We start from the raw sequence: 19,134 nt of genomic DNA on the forward strand, positions 1-19,134 counted from the left end.
CCTGATCGTGGGTCCACTGTGCTACCCACTGCACAGCTCAGTAGGCAGGTATTGAAGTATCTACATGATCTTCAAACCATGGCTGTGCACTTGGATGGAATAAATGTTTGCCAATGTAATGATTTGAGAGGATATTTTGAGGAAGTGTTACAGAGAACCACATTTGTTGCATTTACTAGCTCTGGGGCATTGTTTTTAATGGGTTGTGGTCTGCAGATCCTTTGTGCCTTTGCTAGGATGCAGCACCACCTCTATTGTATTGTAATAGATTATGAAGTGTGAAGGCTCATGAAAAGTTCTGATCTAGGAATCATTTTCTTTCCCCTTTTACAGGGTGGGCACCAATAGTGACGTACACTCATGTTCAGAAAAAAACAGAATCCCTTGAACAATTAGAGATATGATGTTCATACTCACAGGATATGTACATTAGTGTGTTCCGCAGAAATGATTACCATTTGAACCATGTAAGCCCTTCAGGTTCGATGTCAGTATTGATATCACGGTGCAACACTACCTACCGGTAAAATGTACCCACGGCTCTCATTGTTGTAATAAACTGAAGATAACGGATCAGTGTGGCTTGAGCAGATACGCAGCATGCCTCGCAGATGTATGTGCAAACTGTACTGTTAAATCAATGAGTTTGCAAGAGGGGGCATTATTGGCATAATTCCCATATGGGAAATTGCTGCTTGTGTGGGACAAATGTTTTGGCAATGCAACAGGTGTATGCAGAATGGTTTATCGAAGGCAACAGAACACAATAAGATGGGTCAGGTCGCACCTCCTAGACTGCCCCCCGAGAAGATCGACACCTCATCCAGAAAGCATTGCAGGACAGATCTGCATCTGCATCCTCCTCTAGTCTGGAACAACAGTGAGGCAGTGTAAGTAACACATCATACACTATCAGGGTTGGCAATTCAGCTGTTTATTATAGCATGGGTTACTTGCGCCATCGTCCACTTCTCGCTTACCTTTCACAAATGAACAGACACATACTTGATGGCAATGCTGTAAGGAATGACGTCACTGGGGACAGGAATGGCATCAGACACTGTTTTTGGACGAATCCAGCTTCTGTTTGTTTGTAAATGATGGCTGAATTTTGCTCTGCTGCACACAGGGAGAGTGTCATCACAATGACTGCACTCGCATTAGACATACAGTACCAGCCGAAGGCCTTATGATGTGGAGTGCTACTGGGTGCAACCACAAATCAAAATTGTTGCCTGTTCAGGGTACTGTGACCTATGTGAATGACATCCTGTGACCTGTAGCCACACCCTTTCTGCACAACACCCCAGATGCCATTTTTCAGCAAAACAATGCACGGCCACTTGTTTCCACATGAAGGCATACCTTCTTGGTGTCACAGGATGTCAGCCTTTTGCCCTGGCCTGCAAGATTGCCAGACTCCTCACCAATCAAAAATGTGTGGGATATGGTGAAACAATGGGTGAAGCGCTTTGACCCAGTGCCAACCACCACAGATGAATTTTGGAACCAGGTGAATGCAGCATGGGTGGCTATACAACAGGATGACAGTCACACCTAATCTGCATCAATGCCATCAAGCTTGGCACAAGTTGTCAGGGCCCATGGAAGACCTTGTGCCTACAACACAATGAGACAAATACTGAATCGAGATGACTGAAATGCTAACATACTAATGTACATGTCCTGTGAATATGAACATCCTATCTCTAATCATTTGAAGTGTTTTGTTTTTTTCTGAACATGGGTGTATATTGATGTAGGGTGAAGGAGTGCAGACTCATGGAGAGTTCAGAAATGATTACTGTGGTTTTAGTAATTTTTGCTCTCTGTGCGAGGAAGTATTAGTTTCCTTGTTACAGGAATGTACAAGTTTTCTGGTTGGATTTTAGTTCATACAGCCTCTGACAGTAAAGTTTGGTGAGGTAGTCCTGTAACATTAATGTAGAAGAACTGTGAACTACAGTTACCTTACTTTCCTCCCATAACTATGCATCGTTGAGCTGTGCGATACACATCCTGGAAACTTTGCACAAAGTTTTCCTTTGGGATGGTGTTCAAAAGCTGTGTCACATTTCATTGGATGTCAGGAATATTGTCAAATCTTTAAAAGCGAGTTTGAGTCAAGGGAATAGGAAGACGTCTGGAGGATTGAGATCCGGCAAGTATGGTGGATGTTCAAGTTCCACCACCCCCCTTTTTAGACAGGAACTGTTTCATGATATTGGCTGTGTGAAAAAAAACCAGGAATCTTGTTGTATATACTGGGGTCACATCCTGTGTTGCATGAAAAGGGTCAAAATTTCAACGTACCGTGCAGCATTCAAAGTCGTTCCCTCAGGTAGAAATTCCTTGTGGATAATGGCTTGACTATCAAAAAATGTGATGAGCATCGTTTTGGTGTGTGATTTTTTGGCTCTGACCTTTTTCCAATGAGGTGATGTCGGAGAATGCCATTCCATGCTATGCTGTTTCATTTCAGGGTCGTATCAGAGACATCAGGTTTCATCCTCAATGACAATACGGTTCAAGAAATTGGGTGTTACATCCACGACAAAATCCTGTAAAGCCTCTAAAAATGCTTGTTTCTGATCGTCAGTCAAGTGATGTGGCACAAGAAGATAACATGTTTTCCTCTTTCCTAACTCTTGGGTAAGGATTTGTGGCACAGATTCACGGTTCATCTGCAGTTCATCCGCTATCATGTGCACAGTTAACCAACAGTTCTTCATGATTAATGTCCTCACTTTCTCAATGTTTTCATCACTGACGGCAGTCGACAGTCGTCTGCTATGGGGATTGTCATAAACACTTTCCCGTCCTCCTCGAAAATGTGTGAACCACTCATACGCACATCTCATGGACAGTGTTTGATCCCCATAAACATGTGCCAGCATTGCATGCATTTCTTTCAGCATCTTTCCAAGCTTAAAACAAAACTTTAAATTGATTCTTTGCTTGTTCATTGTCCTGTTCTCAGTTCAGAACCAATGCACTAAACAAGCACTTCGTCCAACAGGTCTAACATAGAACACTCACGATGCTCAACTGAACTACGGTGGGGGCAGGTTGTCAACACTGGTCCTATGCAGGTAGAGCATTGTGAGTCACCAGTGTTGCCCGATTGACCATTCTGACTTCATTCACTGAACTTTATTGTTGTCAGAAGTTGTATATGAGAGTACAGCAGAAATGGTAATGTTAGTTTTGGTGATGCACAAGGAAGGAGAACATCTTCTAGCAGTCTTCCTTTATACAGACATACTCTAATTTACTGTTGTGTCAGTCCTCTGCTAAGATTAACAGTATACAATTTTATTCATTTTATAATGAAGTTATGTATGTCTGATTTATTAAATGATGACATCTGGTAAGGATTTATACTATTGTCTACAAGCTGATAACATTAAAGCGGTACAGGTTTTGCACAAAGAGTATTTGTACTGTTTGAAATTTGCTGAATGATTGGAGTGGCATATTTTTGTGATGGTGGTTAGCTTTACTGTAGTGTAGATAGTCAAGCTTATTGTTTTTCTGCTGTACCTAATGAATATAAAGTGGATCACATTTATGGATAACTAGTCAGTTCATTTCATAGTATGGTTCAGATGTCAAATGAAAGTTACTATGTGCATTCCATCATTCTTTGTAGGGTTTCCATAGTAGGGTGTTAAAACCAATTTTTGGAGTCTGTGGTGTCTGTTCTCTAGGATTGATGAAAACTCTATCCTCTTGCCCACCAGTGAAGTACTCCCCACATTTTATTAGTGTATGATCATTAATATCTACTTGTGTTGTTTACATGGCCCTTGCTGATGAAGAAAATGAAAGTTTATTGTGGGATACTAGGAGGGGAGACTAGAATGCTGACTATAGCTTGCTGCTTGTGGCACTGCTGAAGAATACGCATTCATATTTAAGTGAAATCACACAATTGTTGCACCACAGCAGATGCTGAGATTTCATTAGTATGCTGCATAAGTATAGTATAGAAGATCAGAATTAGCTGTAGCAGGATGAGCAGACAACTCACGTAATGTTATGTTCTGAACAGGTATACAAAAATGTAGTATTCTGTTTCTAGAGTGAAAACCATAGAACATAAAGAATATAGACATTTTGTAACTAAAACTACTTTATCAACAATTTTTCTTTTCTGAGTGCTTTAATATGTCACATATTATTTGTATAAAATTATATTTTATTTCATTGCATGTATCGTGATACAATACAGTTGGCACTTACTGGTATTTTAATTAAATTATTTGGCACATCTTACTTTTCAAAAAGACAGCTACAGTAGGCGTGTGCACGCTCACACACACACACACACACACACACACACACACACACACACACACAAAAACAAGTCGAAAAAAATCTGGAACTGTGAAGTGCATTTCAGTATGAAACAACTCTGAACATGCTATGGTATAAAAACACAACACAATTTTTTTCATATTCCCATGAAATTACAAAGTGTGTAGTACTTCCTTCGATGATATGCTGATTTTGTGAGACATCCATATAAATCATTGATCTTCAGACAGTCAGTCTTGCTCATTGCTCTGCGTTGACCCAACTTCACAACACGATTCTTTGCAACAATGGTTGGTTTTCCCTTTTCTTTACTGTAAAAAGAAGTCAGTACATAATATCAAGGTTCTATTTGCATGAAAGAAATTAAGCTGCAGGACCTATTCTGTAAAAAGAAAAAATAGGTAATAACATTATAACTTTATTTAACTAACTTGACTGAATTGATTTGTCAATGAATAAATCACATCTAGACATAAAGGAAAAAGTAACTAATAAAACAATACACAGTGGAGCATGCTGTTTGGTGTATTTACACATGTGGTAGCATACTTTTTTGTAAGCCTGAGATTCAAACAATGAATGAGTGTATACACTGTCATTCACCATACAATGAAGTTCTTACCAATACACTTGCAATGATTAAAGACTGCTGTACACTGAGGTGTCAAAAGTCATAGGATACTGTCTAATATTGTGTAAGACCTACTTTTGCCTATGTAGTGCAGCACCTCAACAGTTAATTGGAAGTCCTCTGCACAAATATTGAGAAATCCTGCCTCTGTAGCCATCTGCAATTGCAAATGTGTTGCCAGTGCAGCATTTTGTGCATGAACTGACATCTCAATTTTGTTCCATGAATGTTCATTGGGCTACATGTCGGGTGATCTGGATGGCTATATCATTCATTCAAACTGTCCAAAATGTTCTTCAAACCAATTGTGAACAATTGTGGCCAGATGATGTGGTGCATTTTCATCCACAAAAATTCCGTTGTTGTTTGGGAACATGAAATCCATGAATGGCTGTAAATGGTATCCAAGTAGCTGAACATAACTATTTCCATTCGATGAGCAGTTCAGTTGCACCAGAGGAACCAGTCCATTCCATGTAAATACACCTCACACCATTAAGAAGTCACCACCAGCTTGCACAGTGCCTTGTTAACAACCTGGGTCTATGGCTTCGAGGGGGCTGCACCACACTCAAACCCTACCATCAGCTCTTATCAATTGAAATCAGGATTCATCTGACATGCCCATGGTTTTGCAGTCATATAGGGTACAATTGATATCGTCACAAGCCCAGGAGAGGTATCATGTTGTCAGCAAAGGCAGTGGTGTTGGTGATCTTCTGCCAAAGCTCATTCAATGCCAAATTTCCATGTACTGTCCTAATGAATATGTTCAAAGTATGTCCCAAGTCGATTTCTGCAGTTATTTCATGCAGTATTGCTCGTCTGTTATCACTAACAACTCAATGCATTGCCCCTCCTCTTGGTCATTAAGTGAGGACATTCAACCGCTGTGTCGATGGTGGTGGGAGGTAATGTCTTGACACTGTGGGTCTCAGAATATTGAATTCCCTAACAATTTTCAATATGGAATGTCCCATGCATCTAGTTCCACCTACCGTTCTGCGTTCAAAGTCTGTTGATTCCCATCATGTGGCCATAAACATAACAGAAACCTTTTCACATGAATCACCTGATACAAATGACAGCTTCACCAATGAACTTTTTTACCTTGTGTATGTGATACTACTATCATCTGTATACGTGCATATTGCTGCCCTGTGCCTTTATCACCTGTGTAGTCTGATTGAAATTACTCATTAGTTGACACTTCTTGCACTGAAGCTGATGACCTACAATAAAATCTGTCAGTGTACAGGAGAACTGTTAATCACCACTTATGTGCCAAAACAAAATCACAGGTTGCTTGGATTGTGTAATTATTGCAAAACACCTCATGCTGCTGTAACAAGTCTCATTTAACAACTGAAATGCACAGTTAACATATCACTGATTAAAGCAGGGTACAGCACAGTCTGGTTGCATGGGCAACCTGTATCTATTTCAGCAAGCCTCAACAGTACAACAGCCGACAACCATTGTGGCAACACGATAGCAACATATGACAAATACACATGAATGTAATTTTAATTATGCTATAGTTCTTTTCCACAACTGCATCAGAAGTGTTTTTGAGATTTTTCTTTCAGTTCTCGTTATGAAAGAAAAAATATTAAAAAGGATAGTGCAGAAATCAACACAATATAGCTATTCTTTGTTCTCCATACTACATTTAAGGTGAATGATTATCACAATAAACGAGTACATAACTTATTCTTGATAGGAGCTCAAATTGAATACAAAACTCTCTTATTCTGAAATCAGTTACTTAATCTATTGGCAGTGTTTACTTATAGAAAATTTGTAAGTTTGTTAAAATGTTGCTAAACTCAGCAAGAACATGAATGCCTTTGTTAAAGGTACAAGGCAGAAAATGAAATTCCATATACATCTACACTCTGCAAACCATTGTGAAGTGCATGGCAGAGGGTACTTCCCTCTGTACCAGTTAAAAGTTCTTCTTGTTGTTCCAGTCACGTATGGAGCAAACTCTTCAGATATCTAACAAACTGCATTTTCACATAACTGGTTATGCAAAACTTCCTTTCTGATGTCAAGGAAACCGTTTTCAACTTCACTAGCATCCATTACACAGTACCAAGTTTACCATATGGTGTGCTGTGTCATGTAATGAGGTGAGAGGCCCTTTGAGACTGAATGAGACACTGCTATCACTGTGACATTAGGTTAGAGCTGTTTCTTGCTCCATGACTCTCTACATTTCCAAATCCTGAAATTTAATGCACTTGCTTTCAAAAGGATTGAGCTAGTTTGCAAGTTGCCAGTGAGTGTGTGGCATCAGTAAAATGTTTATTTGGGGATGACATAATTTCAAGGAATGTTAACATTGCTTGGCTGCCTTGTTTTCCAGACCTTTTGGACAGTTATTTCTTTTTGTACGGACATCCGAAGAGTGTCATGTTACCAGACTAGAACAATAACTGTAGCTCATTTCAGAACACAGTTTGAAGAGGAAATTGTCAACATCCTGGGTTGACACATTATGTTGCATTTTGTAAAAGGTATAGCAGTTATTTAGTAACCCTGGAATCATTAACTGTGGACAGAGCAATTAATTTTGTGAGCCAGTATCCATTACAAATGCTTGCCTTTTACAGTTCTTCTGTTTTTGTTGATCTGGACCCGAAAAACCAACCTCCTCCATATCCTTCTTCCATAACCCTTTCTTATATTCCTTGCTTCTTCTTTCTCTCTTATTCCCCATAACAAATGCTCATTGGTTCAATAAATTCAGTTTTATTTATGACTTACTTATGTTACTTATGCCTATTATCACAGAGTAATTTCAACTCATTCTGGTGTATACATATACTTCCACTATGTGCAATTATGATGTGGTTGAAATAACTCATGACTTATGATAGTTCAGTGCCGAGTGAGTACAGGGGAGCATTATTACCATTGCATTCGAAGTGTACCACACAAAAACCTCTCATACTTGAATCAAAGTACTTCTGTTAGCAGACAGCACAGCAAAAGAGTGTACCGTGACACCCAAACTGTTGGAGGCACAGTGGAGAGGGGGAGGGGGAAGTTGGTTATGCATTGATGCTACTGAAACAAAAGTGTTGTTTCTTCTCCAGTTGGTTAGAAGTTACTATTGCTGCACCATCTATTTGAATTTAAATAAGCTCTCTTTTTCAGAAATACTTTTCTTGCTATTTTGCAGGAACACTGCTTTTCCACTATAAGTGAATTCCTTAGTACAAAATGGTTGTAAATAGCTTTTGTTTCACAATATTTTGATAAGGACCAAAAATGATTGTAAATAACTTATATGTGACAATGTTTAACTACATGCAACAACAAACTGTATAAATATATGAATGTACACAACTGACAACATCCATACATTTTAAAATGTCCATGGATGGCTAAATAAATAAATAAATACCAGTCTATAACTTAGAACCTACCTAACAGGTGTGGCAGTGAAATGGGCAATTTGGCAACCCTGGAAATAGCATGCTACATTAGGAATCAGAAAATAGGAGTTGTGCCATCTGGAGAACATTCCTTTGCCATTGACCCTGATATCGATGTTCAATCGAGATGGTGTCATGGACCGCGAACAATGTGCTATTGCTGTGAAGGTGTTTTACAAAAACAGTGACAGCTACATGGCTGTGCAGCATGTATTTCATGCTCATTATAACCCTGCATGTCATGCCCCAGTCCCATCAGCACGTGCTATCAAAGTGTTGATAGAGTCCTTTGAAGAAGTGGGCTATACTTCCCCTGCAAGTGTTAAACGCGTGTGCACACAAGGGAATGTTGCAGTAGTGGAAGAAGCCTTCAGCTGAAGTCACAGACATTCTGCAACTTTCATACTGGATCACAGTGTACAGGGAATATTGCCCAAGGAACTGCAGAAAAACCCATACAAAATTCAGATAGTGCAAAAACTGAAGGCAGGTGACCTGTCAAAGAGGCTATGCTTTTACTACAAAAATGTTGGAATTCATGAATGACAACCTACGCCTATGCAACAATCTGATCATGAATGAAGAGGCCAATTTTTGTGCATCAGCATTTGCTAATGAGCAAAACTTTAGATACTGGTCATGTGAAAATCCTGAAATTTTTAATGAAATGCTAGTTCATAGTCACAAAATTGTAGTGCAGTGTGGTGTATCATTGTTTGGAATCATAGGACCTTATTTTTTTGAAGATAACTGCACCAATGCTGTTACAATGAATACAGAACATTATGTACATATTCTGAGCCATTTCCTAGTGTGATGACTTTCTGATCTCCCTGTAACTGAAAACACATTCTTGCAACAAGATAGGGTATTTCCTAGTGTGATGACTTTCTGATCTCCCTGTAACTGAAAACACATTCTTGCAACAAGATAGGGTCTCATGGTGTCCCTCTTGGCATTCCATGAACACACTGCAGAACAACTTCTGTGGTCATCTCATCTCCAAGAATGGGGAACTTTCCTGGCTTCCAACACCCCCTGATGTTTCAGCATGTGATTTCTTCCTTTGGGGTCATTTCAAATCTTAGATCTTCCACTGTAACCCAACAAACATCATCCAGGAACTGATGGATTGAATTTGGGAGGAAGTTAATCAAATTCCAGTGCCAGTCCTGCAAGAAGTGATGTCTAACCTCTTTAAAAGACCTCAAGTGGGTCTGAAGGAACATGGCAGCCACCTATGTGCTGTAATTTGAAAGTGATGAGCATTTTAAATTGGAAGCATAGTAAATTCATGTTGCATTTCTTCTGTATTGCTGTGAATAAATTTGTATCAGTGGTGAAGATCAAAATCATCCATTTCACTGCTGCACCTGCTGCTTTGGCCAATGTCAATTATTTTTGTGTCCAGTGCATAATTTCATAATCTAATTGCTTCAGCATTGCCTGATTTAATTCAACTACATTCTGTTATCATTACTTTACTTTCGTTGAAGTTCATTTTATAACATGTTTTCGAAACTCTCTCCACTCTGTTCAATTGACAGAATTAAAATGTCATCAGCAAACCTTAAAAATTTTTATTTCTTCTGCTAGAACTTCAATTCCCCTTCCAAACTTCTCAATGGTTGCCTTCACAGCTTGCTCAATTTACAGACTGAATCACACTGAGGATAGGCCACAACCATTCATCCTTCAGCTCTTGTAGCTGAAGTCTGGTTTCTGTACTATTTGTAAATAATGATTTGCTCTCTGTATTTTATTCTTGCTGTGTTCAGAATTTCAAGTGTGTATCCAGTCAACATAGTCAAAAGCTTTCTCTGAATCAATTAATGCTATAAATGCAAACTTGCATTTCTTCATCTTCTAAGAGTACTGCCTTGCATGTTCCTACATCTCTCTGGAACTCAAACTGATCATCCTCAAAGTTGGCTTCTAGAAATTTTTGTGTTTTAAGTAAATACTTTTTGTGTTAATACCCTAAGAAACAGTATTTTGACAGAAAGCATGCTTTTCATCAAATAGGCACTTGTGTTACCTGAAGAAATATGCTCCATAGTGCATGATGCTGTCATAGTCATATTCAAAACTGTATGTTGTGTTCTCCAGGCTCTGCTTATTGAAATTGTTTAAAAATTCTGTAAAAAAGACAATTATTGTTATTACATATTTTGAGAATCTCTTACCAGCAAAGTTTATGAAAGGTTCAGTCACTGCAATGTGTGTTCAAAATACGTACTAAATGTTTGAACTGTGTGTGGGGATTGTTAAGCAGATATTTATTTGGGAAAAAACTGTAACTGCTCAATAATTTCCAGTATTTATACACTCACAGATTGTGTTCCATAACTCTCTGCATGAAGGCTGAGAATTAACAACATGGAATTAGCAAAAGAAATCAGATATAAATTACTTCTGAAGCCTATATTAATACACTCCTGGAAATGGAAAAAAGAACACATTGACACCGGTGTGTCAGACCCACCATACTTGCTCCGGACACTGCGAGAGGGCTGTACAAGCAATGATCACACGTACGGCACAGCGGTCACACCAGGAACCACGGTGTTGGCCGTCGAATGGCGCTAGCTGCGCAGCATTTGTGCACCGCCGCCGTCAGTGTCAGCCAGTTTGCCGTGGCATACGGAGCTCCATCGCAGTCTTTAACACTGGTAGCATGCCGCGACAGCGTGGACGTGAACCGTATGTGCAGTTGACGGACTTTGAGCGAGGGCATATAGTGGGCATGCGGGAGGCCGGGTGGACGTACCGCCGAATTGCTCAACACGTGGGGCGTGAGGTCTCCACAGTACATCGATGTTGTCGTCAGTGGTCGGCGGAAGGTGCACGTGCCCGTCGACCTGGGACCAGACCGCAGCGACACACGGATGCACGCCAAGACCGTAGGATCCTACGCAGTGCCGTAGGGGACCGCACCGCCACTTCCCAGCAAATTAGGGACACTGTTGCTCCTGGGGTTTTGGCGAGGACCATTCGCAACCGTCTCCATGAAGCTGGGCTACGGTCCCGCACACCGTTAGGCTGTCTTCCGCTCACGCCCCAACATCGTGCAGCCCGCCTCCAGTGGTGTCGCGACAGGCGTGAATGGAGGGACGAATGGAGACGTGTCGTCTTCAGCGATGAGAGTCGCTTCTGCCTTGGTGCCAATGATGGCCGTATGCGTGTTTGGCGCCGTGCAGGTGAGCCCCACAATCAGGACTGCATACGACCGAGGCACACAGGGCCAACACCCGGCATCATGGTGTGGGGAGCGATCTCCTACACTGGCCGTACACCACTGGTGATCGTCGAGGGGACACTGAATAGTGCACGGTACATCCAAACCGTCATCGAACCCATCGTTCTACCATTCCTAGACCGGCAAGGGAACTTGCTGTTCCAACAGGACAATGCACGTCCGCATGTATCCCGTGCCACCCAACGTGGTCTAGAAGGTGTAAGTCAACTACCCTGGCCAGCAAGATCTCCGGATCTGTCCCCCATTGAGCATGTTTGAGACTGGATGAAGCGTCGTCTCACGCGGTCTGCACGTCCAGCACGAACGCTGGTCCAACTGAGGCGCCAGGTGGAAATGGCATGGCAAGCCGTTCCACAGGACTACATCCAGCATCTCTACGATCGTCTCCATGGGAGAATAGCAGCCTGCATTGCTGCAAAAGGTGGATATACACTGTACTAGTGCCGACATTGTGCATGCTCTGTTGCCTGTGTCTATGTGCCTGTGGTTCTGTCAGTGTGATCATGTGATGTATCTGACCCCAGGAATGTGTCAATAAAGTTTCCCCTTCCTGGGACAATGAATTCACGGTGTTCTTATTTCAATTTCCAGGAGTGTAATTATAATCCTCTTTACAACATTTGTGTTTATTAAGTCTCTAAACAAATCCCTTCCACAATTAGTAAAAAGATAATAGATTCCAATTGATAACAGTCAAAAGGTAATAGCCACTTTGCACATTGCAATACAGAAAGACTATTTGGATTGGTAATTATAGCATGCTGTTTTATTAAAAATATTCTCCAAATCAACTTAGTTTCATAATTTATAGACCTAGTGGCTAATTGGATATTCTTTTAATTTACTTTTCACCTAGAAGAGACTGTCATTTTATAGATTGTTATATCTTTTGTGTGTGTAGACACACACACACACACACACACACACACACACACACACACACACACACACACACACACATGGTATAGAGGAAGCATGAAGTGGAAGTTAGGCATAATATTGTTAACAATTGCAACCATTTTCATCAGCTGCGAACTTCTGTTATGCCTTATCATAAATATGAGAAAACTTCCATCTTTTGTAACTGAAATTTATTCTTGAAGGTACTGTAGAATAAATTTCATTTGCAAAAGATGGAAATTTTCTTATCTTTATGATAAAACAGAGCAGAAGTTAGGCACATAACTAAATTTTCAGTAATGTATTCCAGGTTTCAATATTTCCTTCTTTATCAGAATATGCCCTTACATTCATACCACTGTATGTGTACTTGGACATGAACACACTCACACACATGACTTCAGTTATTTATTCTTGTGACACTTCTTAGTGAAGAGAAAATAAGTATTTAGAACAAATACCATAGTTAACTAAAATTACTTACTCCCATAGCAAATGGAGAAATTTTGAAAAGTATTCAAAAAATCTTACATGCTTTCTGGAAAGAAATCAAGGCAATTAATATCTGCAGATTTCTTAAAAAGGGATTTAAACTAAAATATCAGCGACTGAATACATCTACTCCATACAGCAAGCTCCCGATTATTTGAGTGTGGATTATGTGGTTTGTAGACTACCTGTGCATAGCTGAATGATTTTTGAAAAATTAAAAAGTAAGTGTGAAGTATTCTGTGATAATTAGAACAAATATTTTCATTAAGAATACAAATTTTTGGTTGTAAAGATGTAGAATGGAGGAGGCTTTTGTTAGCATTTAAACAGTGATGAACCAGGACTTTTTTTCACAAATCAAAATGCTCTGTGAACTCAAATGGGATGACTTGGAGGAAAGATGACATTACTTTTGTATGGAAACATTGACAAAGTTAGGAAAACCAGCATTTGTAAGAGACTGCAAAATGATTCTTCTATCATAAAAATGCACTCACATAAGGACCATGAGAAAAGAGAGAGAGAGAGAGAGAGAGAGAGAGAAATCACAGCTTGTAAGAAGCATACAGACAATTCTTTTCCCCTCATTCCATTCGAAAATTTAAGAGGAAAGAAATGATCCGCAGTGGTGCAAATTACCCTCCACCATGCACCGTACAGTGGCCTGTGAAGTATATATAGATGAAAAGACTCAATACTGTGTACTCATATGTTTGCTAGAGTATTGCTGTGCAGTATATGTCCTTACCAAATAGGATTGGCAAAGAACATTGAAAAAGTTCAAAGAAGAACATCTCATTTTGTATTATCGTGAAACAGGGAAGAGTGAGTCACAGATATCATACGCAAGTTGAGAGTGGCAATCATTAAAACAAAGGCATTTTTTGCTGTGGCAAGATCTTTTCACATACTTCCAATCTCGAATGTCCTCCTCTGAATGCAAAAATATTTTGCTGACACCCACCTCCATAGGTAGTAATGATCATTGTAATAAAATAAGATAAACCAGAGCTCGTGCAGAAAGATTTAAGTGTTTGTTTTTTTCCGTTTACTGTTCTAGAATGGACTGATAAGGAAACAGAGTGAAAGAGGCTCGATGAATCCTCTGCCAGGCACTTAAGTGTGAATTGCTGTGAAGTCATTTAGATATAGAACAGCAAACTGCAATGGCAGAATGATTAAATCATATAACCTTTCAAAAGGCCCACTGGTTGATTCTTCGATGAAAGCATGGAGTGCAGTTCAGCCAGACGTTGTAATGGCAGCTCTTTTTATCACTAAGTGTACCCCTACATTAGCTTTAGATGGTGAAATTCTAGCAGCACTAGGGTAAGGACAGAAAAAATAAATGTGTTCGGATATACTGCATACTAGCAGATTCCTAAAGAATTCACAACTATGAAACAAAATCATTAGAATGTTTCATGCCAGGTTACAATCATTAAAGTTATTGTGTTCTAGTATTGTAAAATTGTTTTTGAAGAGATGTCATTTTTGAAGAAAAAAATTATTTTTGCAAATAGCACTATAAGATCATTGTAATGGATCTCAAAATTAAACTGTTTAATTGGACAAAATAATGCAGAATGTTGCAGAACATCAAGGAACTTAGAATGAAACTAATCTATAAAGTGAGGTGATGTGGGAATATCACCAATGCAGCTTAAGAGAAACTGCTTTCAAAAAAGGCAAAATCTTCTGAGTTTGAATGTAAAACCAAATTTCTTTCAATCTTAACCTCTGCTAACAATGAAAGAGAAAGCAATGGTGTGCAGAATATGTGAACAAGAGGCAGAAATATCAAAAGTAAAATGCAAGTCAACTTTATAAAGAAATACTGTTCTTAATGTATAACAACCAAAATGTACATACATACACTGAGGTAATGAAAGTCATGGGATACCTCCTAATATTGTTTCACACCTCCTTTTGCCCAACATAGAGCAGCAAATCAGTGTGGCATGGACTCAACAAGTCGCTGGAACTCCCCTGCATGAATGTTGGGCCATTCTGCCTCTATAGCCATCCAAAATTGCGAAAGTGTTGCTGGACTTTTTGCACAAACAACCTCTCAATTATGTCCCATAAATGTTTGAAGGGATTCAAGTCAGGTGATCTTGGTGGCCATATCATTCACTTAAACTGTCCAGAATGTTCTTCAGACCAATCACAAGCAATTGCGGCCCAGTGAGATGGCACATTGTCATCCATAAAAATTCCATTATTGTTTGGGAATGTGAAGTCCATGAATGGTAGCAAATGGTCTCCAAGTAGCCGAAAATAACGATTTCCAGTCAATGATCAGTTCAGTTTGTCCAGAGGGCCCAGTCCATTCCATGTAAACACAGCCCACACCATTATGGGGCCACCACCAGCTTGCACAGTGCCTTGTTAACAATTTGGGTCCATGGTTATGTATGGTCTGCAGCACACTCAAACCCTACCACCAGCTCTTAACAACTGAAAGGGGGCTTATCCAACCACCCAATGGTTTTCCAGTCATATCGATATGGTCACGAGCCGAGTGGCACTGCATGCAGTGGTGTGCTTTTAGCAAAGGCACTCGCTTTGGCTGTCTGCTTCCATAGCTCATCAATGCCAAGTTTTGTTGCACTGTCCTAAAGGATACATCCAATGTATGTCCCAGGTGAATTTCTGTGGTTAGTTCATGCAGTGTTGCCTGTCTGTTAGCACTAACAACTCTACACAAATGCCGCTGTTCTCAGTTGTTAAGTGAAGGCCATCAGCCATTGGATTGTCTGTGGCCATTGGTAATGCCTGAAATTCGGTATTCTTAGCACACTCTTGACACTGTGTATCTCAAAATATTGAATTCTCTAATGATTTATGAAATGGAATGTTCCATGTGTCTAGCTCCAACCTACATTCTGCGAAGTTGCTGTATGTGTGCGTATCAAAACTATCCCATGACTTTAGTCACCTCTATTATGTATCCATATTTTCAGAATGACCACAAAAGATGCTTTGTAAACAAAAGTGAAACATGTCTGGTGTGAAATTCGCCGTAATTAATTGCAGTTAACTTGAGACAGAGAAACCAATAATAACTGATTATAACAACTGCTGTGTGAGATAGCCATGCAAACAAACATATGAATTTCAAGGCAACTGACAAAAACAAACCAGATATTGTGACTTCAGAAGGAACAAAGAGAGCAGAACTGCAATAACCATGAAAAATAATAATGAGAAGAGCATAATCTCTGGATGATTGCACCATATTGGCCTTGAATCCAGAACTGTTTATTGAAGATATACCTCAGAATTTTGATAACATGAAGAAAGGATGAAGGAAAATGAACTAATGGGATAAAGAAATAACTGGACTCTCTTTCATCCAATGAAACACATAACTATACCCCACTCCAGCAAATAAAAGAGCCACAGACAGCAAATGACGAGTTCAGAGTAAAATGTGATTTCTTGGGAAGTATTGAAATTTACAGGGCACACTTAGTTATAAAATATTGTTTACTAAAAAGGATACAGCTATGAGATAAAATGTGCTCCAGTTGCTTTACTTAATATTGTAAGGACCTTTCACAATATGGTGAAATAACAGGTCATTCTCTTGTAAGAAACAGATGCACAGAACACATTTCTACATCGAGAACTAACTACAAAATCAATCAGATTTCTGGAACTTCTATATAAGAGAGCACATGTAAATTGTACTTTACATTTATTGTTGTATTGTCTTCTATATCAAACTTTTTGGAAGTAAAGAGGATCTTTCGGAAGGCTTCGGTTCAATGTACATATGATTATACAGAAGCAGTGCTACTCTGAGAAAAGATACATTGTAGAAGATGAGAGATGTGTTCTGTTAACAGAGTTGTTGCATATTCATTGACAGTACACTACAGACAGATTGTGGAATAACAGATCTGTGGAATACAAAAGGTTATTTTGCAATTAGATCTATGGAAATGACTATTAGTAGGCATAAGACAAAGTTCAAAAAATTACAAACTTATATGGAAAGTACAAACAATATGGTGATGTCTGACACAATTATTAATGAGTCAGAGAAAATATTGCGCAAGGTGAGATTTCTAAATTTGGAAACTGTACTTTAACACCTATGGAAGTACAAATTGAGGAGATTATTATGAAAGTAGAAGCAGGTGTAACATTGTCCTCCAAAGAAGCTGCAAATGTTACTTCAATCAGAATCACCAGGGTAGTGTGCTGCACTTAACCTTTGAAAAGTAATTTGATGAAAAGTGAGAGATAGGGTCTCAAAGATTTCAATCCAAATGAAAAGATAGTTGTTCTTGCAGTTGGTAAAGAAACCACTATTGTTGTTATGAAGAAACAGAAAGATTGAAACACAAGAGCACCTGCACAGGGTCTCAAAGATTTCAATCCAAATGAAAAGATAGTTGTTCTTGCAGTTGATAAAGAAACCACTATTGTTGTTATGAAGAAACAGAAAGATTGAAACACAAGAGCACCTGCACATTTTCATGTCAGTAGGGGCAAAACATTTTCCCCATACATGTCATCAGAAATTCTGAGCACATTGTGACCTGCTCACTATAGTCTCCTATCAGTTTTTGCAGTGCACTTTTAGTACTGTTAATGTCATTAACATAAGCAAGCAAATAGTATAATTACAGTAAAATTTGTTTTTACATTCCCAGATTTTATGTTTCACCAACATTTACATTTATTGTTTTCCCACCATTTAAAACTTTGTATGGATAACATATCCCACATTTTGCATTTTTGAGCCACTGCCATAAGCTGCAAATTGATTTTCAAATGGATTTATGTGGATACTACAGGGTGTCCCACTTGAAAGAGGCCCCACAAACATATGTAGTAATTTCACTGAAATTTCACCATGTAATTTGTGATGCTTGACATGGCAACACTGCACTCTGCAATATTATTTCAGTGTGTTTCTGCACAATGGCAAAACATTTTCCCCATACATGTCATCAGAAATTCTGAGCACATTGTGACCTGCTCACTATAGTCTCCTATCAGTTTTTGCAGTGCACTTTTAGTACTGTTAATGTCATTAACATAAGCAAGCAAATAGTATAATTACAGTAAAATTTGTTTTTACATTCCCAGATTTTATGTTTCACCAACATTTACATTTATTGTTTTCCCACCATTTAAAACTTTGTATGGATAACATATCCCACATTTTGCATTTTTGAGCCACTGCCATAAGCTGCAAATTGATTTTCAAATGGATTTATGTGGATACTACAGGGTGTCCCACTTGAAAGAGGCCCCACAAACATGTGTAGTAATTTCACTGAAATTTCACCATGTAATTTGTGATGCTTGACATGGCAACACTGCACTCTGCAATATTATTTCAGTGTGTTTCTGCACAATGCTGTGGCTAGAGCTCAGTGTTCAGTGTTTCATGACCATGTATCGCTATTCTGTCGAAGAGTGCACGTTTCTTGTGAAACAATATTGGATTACCGGTTCCATTAAGACATTTCAGCAAATGTTTGTTGAACAGTTTGATGACCAGCATGTACCTTCCAAATGCTGCATACAAAAGTCAGTGAACAAGATGGAGAGCAGTGGAACGGTGTTGGATCTTCACAGCGGGGGATATGAAACAACAAAGCCTGTTCAGTATTTATCTCAGGAAAATGGAATGTCGCAGAACATTTGTCATAGAGCTGCAAAGAAACCTGCCATTTATCCATACAGTTTTACAGTATTTCAGGAACTGAAAGTCAATGACAAAGACAAATGCATTACATTTTGCCATTGGTTTCAGGAATTTATTGCTCAGAGGCCAGGAGTAATGCAGTACACAAAATTCAGTGATGAGGCATAGCTCCACCTCTCTGTCTATGTAAACTCTCAGAATGTACATTTTTGGTGTAATGGAAATCCACATGCACTGGTTGAGCAACCCTAGCATTCACAAAGTAGTGGTGTGGCCTTGCAATATCACAGTATCGCATCATTGGATCAATTTTTTTTAAGTCTATGGTGACAAGTGCAGTTTACATTGAAATGTTTTGGGAATTTGTGAATCTGTGGGACGATGAAGAACTTACCCTTGGCTGGTAAGAAAACAG

General features: G+C 39.2%; 1 protein-coding gene across 1 annotated transcript in view; it reads right to left on the reverse strand.

The window, feature by feature from the left end:
* Positions 1 to 4,199: 4,199 nt before the first annotated feature.
* The window catches only part of LOC126474772 (uncharacterized), a 225,256-nt gene continuing 210,321 nt past the window's right edge, over positions 4,200 to 19,134 (reverse strand). Inside the window, exons 14-15 of the mRNA XM_050102247.1 lie at positions 10,436 to 10,535; positions 4,200 to 4,631 (exon numbers count right to left, since the gene is read on the reverse strand). Coding sequence (XP_049958204.1) covers positions 4,457 to 4,631; positions 10,436 to 10,535 — 275 coding nt within the window. The 3' untranslated portion in view covers positions 4,200 to 4,456. The remainder of the gene's footprint in view (positions 4,632 to 10,435; positions 10,536 to 19,134) is intronic.

The sequence above is a fragment of the Schistocerca serialis genome, chromosome 4 (assembly GCF_023864345.2).
Source record: "Schistocerca serialis cubense isolate TAMUIC-IGC-003099 chromosome 4, iqSchSeri2.2, whole genome shotgun sequence".
Classification (NCBI taxonomy): Eukaryota; Metazoa; Arthropoda; class Insecta; order Orthoptera; family Acrididae; genus Schistocerca; species Schistocerca serialis.